We start from the raw sequence: 12,519 nt of genomic DNA on the forward strand, positions 1-12,519 counted from the left end.
AATCTAGAACCGATCAGAGCCTATTTGCACAGGGTGACTGAAACAAAAAGGGTGAGGAAACAGGGAGATGGTGTGGAGCAGAGTAGCCTTTCTGGCGCCCCTCAAATCATACTACCCAGGCAGGCCCCTATTCCATCTATTCTCTGCCCAAGGCAAGTGCTGTCAGGAGTCCCACAGATAAGCAATTTAGATATATACTAGCTGAATGAAGGAGACTTACTGTGGGTTTCCATTGCTGTCTGCCAAGCCAAGGAAATAGTGTGGACAGATGCTCTCTCAAGTTCTTATTTGAGCTCCAAAAAGGTTGGAGGGTTGGCACAGACATGAGTCAGTCCCAAGGATCTTCAGTTCCTTGTTTTTTTCTAGTTTTTTTTTTTTTTTTAAGATAAATTGAAAGTAATATAGTCAAGAACAGAGAGGGTGATTGTTTTACCCTGTTGACTAATCTTTCTTGTTCTGAACATGTCTACCCTCTTTAACAAAGGCTATTAAGATTTTAGATGCTTGGGCATAAGCAACCCATATGGGATATATTTGGGGAATCCTATTACCAAAATCCAAAGAAGTAAGATGTCTCATCTATCAATAGCAGACAGCAAATCCTGTAATCAATTTCAACATGGCAAAGAAAACACAGGTATGGTTTATTTAACAAATATGAATTGAGCACCTACTATGTATAAGGAAATACAAGGTGCTAGAGAGAAAACAAAGAAGTATAAGACATTGCCCTTGTCTTCTGGGGCTCATGGTTCATTCGAGGGAGAAAAATACCAATAACTAAATGAATAAAAAAGAAATCACTAATGCCAAAATTGAAGGGACGGTAACTCCCCAGAGTTGTGGTGAAAAGATAAGTCACAGAGACTGGGGAATACTTCATGAAGGAGGCAACATGTGATTCCAAGAATGTTCTTACCCCTTTCCTCTCTAAGAAGCTTAATTCATCTGCTCTGTCAATGCTCAGCTCATTTTCTACCTAAACATCATAGGATATCAGAGTTGGAATATACCTTCAAGATCACCCAAGTCTAGCCGTTCCTAAACTAGGCTCAACATAGTAAAAACCAATACAGAATATAGTTCAGAGATGAGAGGAAGAAGCAGTTTTTCTACTTAGGGGCATTTCAGAAAGTTTCTAGGGATGCTGGTTTTGGAGGTAATCCTTAACAAATAACTACATTTTGACCAGCGCAGAATAACTGGGGACAATACGGTGTAAAGAAATTATCCAATGAGAACACAAAGCAAGAATGTGCAGGTGTGAGGAACACTGAGTCGTCAGGGTGGGGACATGCAGGATAAGGCTATAGGAAATGAGGTTGGAAAGTGAATTAAGGGCAAGTGGTTTGGAGGCCCATGCTCTAATTTGGGAGAGAATATGGAGTACTTGAAAGAGTTCAAGCTTGGGGTGCCTGGGTGGCTCAGTCAGCTGAGCGTAGGGCTCTTGATTTCGGCTCAGGTCATGATCTCAAGATTGTGAGATCGAGCCCCATGTCGGGCTGCGCACTCAGCGGAAAGTCTGCATGAGACTCTCTCTCTCCCCCTCTCCTGCTGCCCCTCCCTGCCCATACACGGGTGCACTCTCTCCCTCTCTCTCAAATAAATCTTTTTTTTTTTTTTTTTTTTTAAATTTGACAGACAGAGATCACAAGTAGGCAGAGAGGCAGGCAGAGAGAGAGGAGGAAGCAGGCTCCCTGCTGAGCAGAGAGCCCGATGTGGGGCTCAATCCCAGGACCCTGGGATCATGACCTGAGCCGAAGGCAGAGGCTTTAACCCACTGAGCCACCCAGTCGCCCTCAAATAAATCTTTTTTTTTAAAAAAGAGCTCAACTCAAGCTTTAGTGCCAAAGAAAACCTCCATTTTAATCCCCATTCTGTTGTCTCCTAGCACAACTGTGATACTGGTGATTGATCCACTCTCTTCTGCGTTTCTGTACGGAGTAGGAATACACCCTCTTCTTGGGGCTGTTGTAAGGAGACAGTGAGTTAATGAGTATACGTGCCAACCATGGCCAATTCTCTTCCCTTTATTTTGTCAGTAATAGAAAATCACAGAATATGTTTAAAGAAATAGATGTAATCTAACTTCTGTTTTTGGAAGAGAACTGGATACAGTATGGAGGGACATTAGAGAGGAAACAGAAAACACATAGAGAGGGAGAACAGAAGGGTGTTCCCATAAGCCAGGTGAGAGCTGAGGTCCTGAATGAGGGCAGAGCTACTGTGAAAAGAAGGTCCAGAAGAATAAGCACTGAGGAGGCAAAATGGAGAGGTTAGCAATGGGTGGAAAATGATTGTGTGACGTTGTGGATGAATCAGGTTTTCAGCCTGCATTTGGCTGCTAGGAGGAGGATAGTGATGCAGACTAAAGGTTGGGAAACTGACAGGAGCAGCCCTCAGGTGGGAGAGAATGCATTTCAAGGGGGACTTCCTGAATTGCAGGTGGAGACTGGGTGTCCTGGGGGGAATGGTTAGTGCAAAGCAGGAGATTTGGATCTAAGACTTGGAACTCAGAGCTTGGGTCTGGGAAGGAAGGCATGAGGGGTTGGCAGAGCTGGTCGGGGAAGCTCTGAGAATAGATGGGACTAGCTAGGGAGAGGGTGCTGAGGAGAAAAGAGAAAAGACATCTGGACTTCGGGAAAGGTTCTCTCTTGAGGAATAAAGAAAATGAGGAGCTCATGGAGGAGTGGCTGTTTTCACAGATTTTTATGCAAAAGGAAAATAATTTTTTCTTATTTAAGGAGCAGTTACTTTGGCCTTTGCTATGGCAGCGGAGACTTTATCCTTACTGATACAGGAAGAAGGCAGGCGGTGCCAACAAAAAGGAAGTAAGAATAAACCAAAACTTCTCTTTTAAGAATCTAGAAGGGAAAGGAAAGAGATGGAATGATAGTTTCCAGAAGGAAGAGGGTCAAAAGAGGTTTGTTTTTTTTTTTTTTCCAAATCAATGCTCCTATACTTGCTACCATTTCTAAGTTGACCATTTCCTCTCCTTATTCATGGAATATTCTGCCAAAGTAGTTTCAAATTTATTGCTTGGGAAATAAGCAGGTTTGATTTTTTGTGGTATAAATCAGCTCTTCGGGACATTTACTGTTTGTATATTTGTCTTCAAATGTGACTTAGAAAAATGCAAAGTTTTGCCAATTTTCTAGGGGGTGATTACTTGAATTACTGCAGGAGTCCTTCAACATATGACGCTTCTTAGCAGGCAAGTGTATACAGACCCTTTGACCACACAACAGAGGGCCGGAAAGAGAACGTTAACTTGTTACGAGTTACTGTAATTACCAGGTATGCATGTCAGCAGGAAAGCGGAATTCAATAAATAAAAATTTTAGTTTGTGGAACTTTTTCCAGGAAAAACTTTATCATATAAAGAGAGGAATTTCTGCAACATCTACACTGTGATCAATGGCTCCTTTGTGGGCTAAGTGACGGCCTCTCTAAGTTTCCAACTCCTGGTCCTAAAGTGACCTGAACGGTACGGAGCTGTGAGGACAGCTTTTGGGATAACCCCACAACAGCTCTCAACTATCTGCCATCAAGAGTATGGCAACTGCATAATTAACCATAATCGTGGCAAGTAATATACTTAGAACAGAAACCCTGTTGGTATTGAGCTAAACTAAAAATGAGAAAGTAACCATTTATTCCCCCATAGTGTAAATTACAGCTATGTGTGTAATGAGATTTCTTATTTGCATTTTTCATAAAACTCACCAAACTCCTTATTCACTCATTACTTACCCATTACGGGTTTATTAAATGGTATTTGTTTAAAGTTTGCTTTGGCTCAGAGTGAATTATTTGCCAGGATTTTATTCCTGGAGTCATGAATCCCCTGAGACTTCTTTACCTTTTGCAAATTCATAGCTCATTTTGTGGGTCCTAGCGGTTTGTGGTCTCTGTGTGCATGTGTGAGGAGCAGCCTTAAGATATCCTAAGTAGTGAAACATTTCGCAAGAAAGAGTCTTGTATCCTGGAGTAATTAAACAAGAAACAAAAGGAAAAAGCAGAAAATGAATAAAGAGTAGTCAATAAAGGTAGCAAAAATTAGCTTACCTCCTGTAATTATGCATATGCTTAGATAATCTGTTGATTTAATAGGTGGAAGAAATATGTGCTACAAAAATTCATTGTATGTTTGGATATCAAGAAGCACCAATACAAAAGTACATGAAAAGGTAAAATGAGGCAAGGCTGCCTCTGAGAGTAACAATTTTGATGAACTTTAGTAAACCACTAAATGCAATGTTAGATACACATGAGCAGAGGAAAACATTTTTGTATGCACACTTAAAAAAAAAAAAAAAAGTGTCTCCAACACCAATATTACTAAGAACTCAGGGCACAAGGCAAGTTGGCTACAGACATTGACCAGACAAGAAGGCAAGGAAAGTTCTCCCTGCTCCCAAATTTCTCCCCAGCTCACTGCCAGGCCTTGGCCAGAAATGTCTTCCTATACAATCCCTAATGAGCTGAAGAACAAAGGTGAGAGCCATTATCTCAGGAATGAAACACACTGTCCCTCAGAATATTAGAAAAGTAGTTTTTAGAATCACAGACATTTCTAGCTAGAAGAGATCATCCCAATACATTTTTTAACAGTGTGACAATTGTGTCCCCCCACATAATAAGCAACTGGCCCGAGACTGATCACATAGCAAATTATTGACATAAAAATGCTAGTTTCCAACTCTCTATCTAGAGGTCTTTTTTGTACTACCGAGCACTGCCTGTAATCAGAAGGGGTTAAAGAGGGGCCTGGTATACTTCACAGCAAAGATAAATTCCAGTATTTGGGACAGGATGAGGACTGGTGGGCCACAGATCGAAGGTCCAGGGACTGGAGCAACCTGGACTTGTTTTGCTTGTTTGCTATTTTGCCTAATGCTTGCTTAAATGCCAAGGACAATTTAATGACATTAATATACCGTCATATAGTATCCTGATCTTCTACTGATATACTTGATCTGCACGTAAATCATATCCCTAGTGAAATACTTTGTCTCCTCTACTCAAAACCAGAACTGCATCCTGACATCAGCTTAATGCTACAGCTTATCATTCACTCCTAAGGAACAAAAATGGGATGTTTTTATAAGACAGTCATTTGTGCGTTTAGATATTATTCTGGGTTTTATGAGGGGGAACTGTCACCCTGTTAAGAAACAGCGTCACTTTCAATTTTGCATCAAGCTAATGTGTATTGATGGAAAACCATGTTAAGCAGAATAAGGAATAAATATTCTCTACCACCACAAATTGATTTCAAGTGGCCTAAAGTAGTTCTCAACACTTCCATTTCATTTGGAAGTGAATTTACACCTTGGAAAATATCATTATTTCTCCTTAATTTGTCCCAATGATTTCTGGGATTTTAATTGGCCTTCAAGTATATTTAAAAATCAAATAGGTGTAATTAGTTTTGATGGAATCCCAAACTATAGCTTTTTCTTTTTTTCCTAGTAATTTGCAAGCTATTAGGTTTTCATTGGGTTTTGAATTTCCTTTTTAAGGATGTCTTTATATTATGTGATGTTACTTCCTGATATTTAGTCTTATTGGGATTTCCTGGAAAAGTATATAATAAAAAATAATAATATTGAACATGATTAAATGCGTGTCCAAATAAAGCGATCATGTTGTTTCTCATGTAATTATAATGGAAGAATTCAAGTTAATTTGCTTATTTTAGCATAATGAACATGTGACTCCAACAGTTTAAAAGCTAAAATCCTTAGCAGGTAGAGGACAATGAAAAAAACAAAACAAAACACCTCCCATCACAAGAAAACCCCAGATATTAATCAGTTTGTTTAACTGGATGCACAGCCGTATACATAATGTGCTAACGTTTCTTAACAAGTAGATTTCTGGAAACAAACTGCCTCCAAAAATATTTTATGAGCTGTCATTAACTTCAGAGATGTTTTTCTAGGTTGGCAACCTTGGTGATCCATCTCGCAAAAGCATGGCTGGAATGGAGAGACCCCTGAAATTGCTAAATGAGGAGAACTGAGAAGGGTCTTGTGAAGTCATGACCCTTGAAAGGTGTTGGTTTACAGAGTGTGAAGCAGGCAATTCACCAGCTGCACCCAGGAAGCTGCACTGGATGGGCTGGTGGCCAGCAGGGAACAGTGCTTTGAAGGAAGGATGGGAGGATCCCACTGCCATGGCAGACTCACAGTTAGTCCGCTCGGACTTCTATGATGGGGGATAACTCCTTAATATGGTTTAGAGTTCAGTATTTCAACGGAAGATTCTTAAACTGAAAAGCAGTTAATTACCCTCTCTTTCTTCCCGCCTCCCCCGGACCATTTTTCTGGGCTCCAACTAGAAGGGCAAATTCACTAAGGGTGATGCTCAAAATCTGAGTCACGAGATCTTACGCAAAGGCTGTCCATGCAGGACGCACCAAGGGACTGTCTGGCCTTCGGGTATGGGCGTGGAGAGCTGCCTGGCGAGCTGCTTCCCTGTGAGAGGGACAGGAGATCGGCTCTATCACTTTCCTGTGGGGCTCACTGAACAGAATCCGTGCCACAGGAGCTTAGGATAGCTGTAAAGGCCAAATAGGCAACCGCAGGGCAAGAGCAAGAAATCAGGTACCAAAAGTTTTAGGGTTTTTTTCTCCTCCTCCTCACTATTATTTTTTAGAGTTTTTATTTATTTATTTATTTATTTTTTATTATGACAGAGAGCGAGAGAGCACAAGCAGGGGAGCACTAGGCAGAGGGAGAAGCAGGCTCCCTGCTGAGCAGGGAGCCTGATGCAGGGCTTGATCCCAGGACTCTGGGAACAAAACCTGAGCTGAAGACAGACACTTGACTGACTGAGCCATCCAGACACCCATCTTCCACATTATTATTAATAATCTATTTCGTTAACAATGTCACAACTCTTCCTTTGCTTCATTGTATCTATATAATGGATCTACTCACTTTAATTCCCATGTTTTCAAAGAAGAAGTGGTGGAGAGAAATGCTTATATGCATTCTTTTTTAAAGATTTTATTTATTTATTTGACAGAGATCACAAGTAGGCAGAGAGGCAGGCAGAGAGAGAGGCAGGCTCCCTGCTGAGCAGAGAGCTCCATGCGGGGCTCGATCCCAGGACCTGAGATCATGACCTGAGCCGAAGGCAGAGGCTTAACCCACTGAGCCACCCAGGCGCCCCCTGATATGCATTTTTTAAAGGTCTTTGATGTCCTCAGGGGGGAGAAAAAAAAAAAGCAGGCTTTTTAAGAAAAAAGTGCCCGAGTATAATAATTAGATACTTGGTAATACTGGGTCAAAAACCTCTAAACATGGATCCCTTCAAAAATAGCTTTTTAAGGTGAATGTATTACTGTATAGCATGTGTGTACATGCACATAGACATATTAGGTATATGCCTTTTCTCTGATCACAAGTAAAGAACAAAAATACTGAATTATGGAATTCCAGGTCTCAATGTTTAGTGAGCTATGGATGCTATAGTTGGATAAACCGTTTCCCTTAATTTATAGAAGTTTTTTTGGTCTCCTTCTCCTCCGCTTTGAATGACACTCTCATACATCTGTTCTGCAGCGGTAGTACACCCAGACCTTTTTGAAGTTTAAATGCATGACACCCTTTATAGAACAGTGGCGACCTGATCAAAACAGTGATCAAGCAGAAATGCCTTTTTTTTTTTTTTTTCTGATAAGCAGGGCCAAATTTAGTCTCTTTCTAAGCAGAATGAACTCTCTCTCTCTCTCCCTATATTCAGAGTGGAGATTTTTCTTCTACCCACAACTAATAAAATCAGGAGGCTGCAATGAGGCTGAGCGGCAAGCAGTTTGATGTCCTCAGCAGGATACGAGGAGTCAGAAGTGGCGCTGTAAATCCAGAGCGGGGCTTCAACACTGTGTTAAGTGTGGCCCAAGTCTCTGAGATTTCCTTTTGATGCAAGTTCAGTATATTAATGGGAAAAGCATTCACTTTTATTTGTCTGTACTGTCTGCGACAGCAAGGCTGCCTCATTTAGCCTGGGCCAATGTGAAAATACACAGAGAAGCAATCTGTTGCAAATTAGCACAGCTCCCCTTTCATTTACTAGCTAGTAATTGGAAGGGGTTAAGAAAGTGTAACTTATCAGACCACGTGAGCTATCTGCTTGTGCGACAGCGCTCCTCCCCTAGATTTCCCCATGAGCCCCCAGGCAATAATCTTTCCTCAGTGTCCACTTGATCTGAAAGAAAACCCTGATGCGTGTGAAATGCGCTTCCTTGGTGAGGTTTGACAAGGCAGTTTCCTGGACTCCTGAAGCAGGTATTGATGACTCCATCAGAACCTTACCTTTCTTTAGATATAGCTTTACTCTCCCGCTTCCAAATGGTCTTGAAGTCACTGCAGAACTCGTACCACACCATAAACACATAGTTGGGTGTGATCTCCTTCTCACCGGACTTTGGCTTCATCCCAAAATATCCTACCGTCGTTTCAAAACTGCAACAGGTAGGGGGAAAAAGTACAGAGTGAGGTGGGGGGTGAGAAACTGTCCACACCTTCAGGGCCGGGTCACGGGGGGGGGGGGTGCTTCCCATGTATTCATTCTCTAAGATAGAAGCCCAGCCCGCATAGTGACTGTGGCTTATCCTGAGCCTCAGAAAACCTGTTTGGTTAAACCACTTCCCCAGGAAATTCAATGTGATACTCCTGGTCACACCTTACATGTATGAACATGAGCACGTCTGATTCTTGGGGGGATATGCCGGTAAAGCTATGAGTTTGCCCTTTGTCTCAAATTCATGTCATTTACTAGCTCTTCATTTTATGTATCGTGACTACCTGGACATGTAACGATGATATTCCTGTTTTGCAGCCTTCGCAGTGGTCAGTTAGATAGCCCATCGGGAATAAGTACTCCGCTGAGCGCTTCACAGAAAATCAAGAGACTATTCTACCCTCATTCTGCCATCCACTGGCTTTGTGATCTTGGGTCAATCACTCAGCATCAGACTCTTGTTTTCTTGAGGGTGAAATGAGACAGGAGACTTAGAGCAGATGATCTCCGAGAAGATTGTATTTTAAAGCTTGATACGCTACACGAATAGAAACCACTGATGCATACATAGAAAGAGGTATAACAGAAGGCACGGCAAGGTTTGGGTGCAAAACCATCTTTGATCCTGGAAAGACAATCTCTGAACTGGCCAGAAAAGGATCCAGGTTTTCCAAAGTCGGTTCTCAGGCATCGCCCCGAGAATCTCCTGACCTACCCCATGGAGAGGCTCACTGCACACACACGGCTCAGGCCTCCCAAGCAGCCCTTCTTGGAGGGGCTAGCTTTGTAGCAATTTATAGCTCTGTGCTTAGTCCCCCACCCCCAACCTCCACCCACCTAAAGCCTCCCAAGCTCATTTGCCAGGAGCAAGAACACTTAAATAAATGGCCCTTTTTTCTAGGGTGTTGGAAACTAATCAAAGCAGGAATGGCTGGCCATGTTTACTACTCAGTGCTCTATCATCTGTTCAGACACAGCGTTTTTTTTTTTTTTTTTTTGTGGCCATCCTGAATCCTGAGTTTCTAATGGAGCTCCATTCAATGGCAATTGTAAAACCCTGAAGCCCCGTCACTATTACGGAGAATACTTTCATCTCGTTCTCCGTTATTGGGCAATATGAATCTCATAAGATTTTATCACATTTCACAGATGAACTGTTAATTGATTCCATGGCTATGATTAGGTGAGATCCAAGCTGGAGCTGCAGCTCTGAGTCCCATAAATTCTTTGTGCTTCTGTAAATAATAAATCTGTTCTTAATGCAAATTAAAACTACCAGCCAGGGAATTTTGGCTCCCAGTTATTAAAAGACTGGAAGTGTATAAGCAGAGAAAGGCAATAACTGCAGTAATTCCTTAAGGGACTCTCTTATAATTCCAAACATACATAATTTGGAACAAAACCATTAATGGAAGAAAGTTGCACTGTCAGGCGACTCCTAACTGTGTGGCGGTCAAAATACTGATAAAACCAAGTGTACGCTCTATGGCATATACTGTTGTTTCATTCACAAGCAAAATTATATTGACTGTGGCGTGGAAACACACCAGTAGAGGGTTATGTAACCGAAAGGGACAGGCTGTGAATTTCTTACAGAATCCTGGGGCTTCAGAACTGGAGGGGACTTATAGGTCAAGTCATCTAAGGTTCTCATTTCTGAGATGAAAAAACAGAGACCTGGAAAGATTGAATGACTTTATTCGTGGGCAGAGCTGGGCCTACCACTCACGTCCCCTGATTCTCAGTGAAATCGTTTATCCACTCCACCCTTCTGTCGCTTGTGCTCATCGACACAGGCATTTAAGAATTAAAGAAATTTAAGAATTTCTTTTAAATTTCATTTAAGAAATAAAAGTCTTATTCCTTTTTTTTTTCTTTCTTTCTGTTTCCACTTTAGACACAGATGCCCCCCAGTAGAGCCCATCATCATCGTTCTTCTCTTCCTTATGGTCGATATGGAAACACACATGCTTGTGCATTAATAGAGAAGAGAGAGTCTTTCCCTCTTAGTATTCAGAGGAGCAGAGGACTTCCTAGCAGGATATAGTGAAGAGGGCAGGAACTCTGGTCACTGTGCCTCACGGGTCACCCCAGCACCTCTGGCGGTGTCTGGACTCTTGAACCTGAGACCCAGATGCTGCAAATGCCAGGGTTGTTTGGGGCGTTACCACAGAGCTTCAGAAAAGCATGTCAGCATCCTGGAGGCCCACTTTTCCCAGCCTGCACTGGAGCTAACCCTGGATCCTCACCACCTCTCGTCCTGGGGGGTTGGGAGGCCCTGCTTGCTAAGCTTCCACGGGGCAGAGACTAAAGGAAATAGTGAATTTCAGCATGCCCCCTCCCCTTCCAGCCCCCCTGCCCCCGCCTCGGGTATGTTTTAAAAACTAAGAAAGCAAGTGAAAAACTCAGAAGAACCAGAGCAAACATAGGCCCAGGGGGTGGCCTGGCTTTGGTACTCTGCAAATTTGACAAAGATGGGCCTTATTTGAACTCAGAGTTATCCCTTTGTTCAAGGAGAAGCTAAAGGGCTAGAATATGAGCCTACAACTGCTTCATAAGGTCCAGACTACTGTCCTCCTGAAACCTGTTGATACTTAACAGCCACTCTCCAATGGACAAAGGGGCCGTCCTGCTTTCTGCAATTTCTGTTTCTCAGCAGGTAACTCTCAAATAGCTTCCAACTTTTATACGACTGATTTCTATTCGTATGTTAGGTTCCGTAAAACTTCTTTTCTTCGATCTATTCCCTTACACCCCCCCGCCCCACGCCAATTCCTTGTCTGATTCCTATCTTTTTCATTCAGCTAAATATTTTTGAAGCACAGACAAGGACACTATCGAAGAGCCTGTGGCAACGTGAGCTGTTTTACTTTTCTGTGTGGAGATGCCAGAGCGGGACGCGTCCCCTTACGGTTTCACACACACGCCTCTAGAAACTGCTTAGAAAAAGCAAACATGCCGTGGCCTTAGAGTAAATTGTTTCTCTTGAGAACAAAACAGTAGACTTTACTAAATCTCACATGAATATTGCAACATTGACCACCAGCCTCCTTAAAAAGTGCAGGCAAACAACTGTGGCGTCTACATTAAAGATGGGATCTAACATATTTCATGTAGGACATGAAAGCTGCACTACCTTCACCACAAAGTCACGGAAAACACTGACAACTAAAATTTATGAGCCCCCTCAGCATAGCTAATGCACAGCAGCAGCTTTGGCTCCGCGAAGGTCGGCCCCCCTTTTTCCTTAAGCAAGAATCTTGAAGAAATATTAGAAAGTTGACATCCTCCCTAGAAAGCCAAATTTCTGTTTGCCCCGACACCAGTGTGCCCTTGTGGATGGTCTCTTCTGGATGCACTATTTTTCTGGAACACGGACATAATCGCTTTCCACAGGAGGAAGGGAAAACTTAATATAGGGATAAGGCTGACCGAGGGGCACAAAAATCTAAGAACATCATCATGTGTTTTGATTGCTTGGGTTTTCAAAGATGATCTATCCTGACTCAAGAACACGTCTGCACTTAAAAATGCACGATTTGCCTCAAGTTCACTTTCATCTGCATTTGAATTTGATTGGTAGTTGGAAGCAGGGCAAGCTGTTGGCACCCATCGAAGCAGAGCTGACAGCAGGGTCTACAGGCTTTCAGAACTCTTGGAAATTGTGGCTAGACAGGAGGAAATGGTTGGTTTCTGGAGTTTGTTCATTTGCATTTAATGAGCTCCTTGCCTCAGAGATCTATAAAGCTCGCTGTCCTTTTAGGCTATTTCCTACCCCTACGTCTCACTGAGTTTTCTAATACTTCTAGAATTGGCAGCAGCACTGTGTATCAGTGTTCTCTGTGCTGAAGATGAGAATGCCTCAGTATATTCTCACTCACCCTTTTAAGAGTGGAGGCATCGCCAAGCTGACTAACCTGGTCAGCTGACAAAAATAAAAGCCTTTATCAGAGACCAGAGCCACTGATTACTGGGTGAACTGGATGG

At 42.4% G+C, this 12,519-nt stretch overlaps 1 protein-coding gene across 5 annotated transcripts in view; it reads right to left on the reverse strand.

The window, feature by feature from the left end:
• Positions 1–12,519, reverse strand: part of FMN1 (formin 1) — a 406,533-nt gene that overhangs the window by 21,171 nt on the left and 372,843 nt on the right. For all 5 annotated transcript variants that reach the window (XM_032856919.1, XM_032856917.1, XM_032856916.1 and 2 more), the window contains one exon: positions 8,325–8,474. In XM_032856919.1, coding sequence (XP_032712810.1) covers positions 8,325–8,474 — 150 coding nt within the window. The remainder of the gene's footprint in view (positions 1–8,324; positions 8,475–12,519) is intronic.

Source organism: Lontra canadensis, unplaced genomic scaffold, assembly GCF_010015895.1.
Source record: "Lontra canadensis isolate GAN:19392208 unplaced genomic scaffold, GSC_riverotter_1.0 scaffold12, whole genome shotgun sequence".
Taxonomy (NCBI): Eukaryota; Metazoa; Chordata; class Mammalia; order Carnivora; family Mustelidae; genus Lontra; species Lontra canadensis.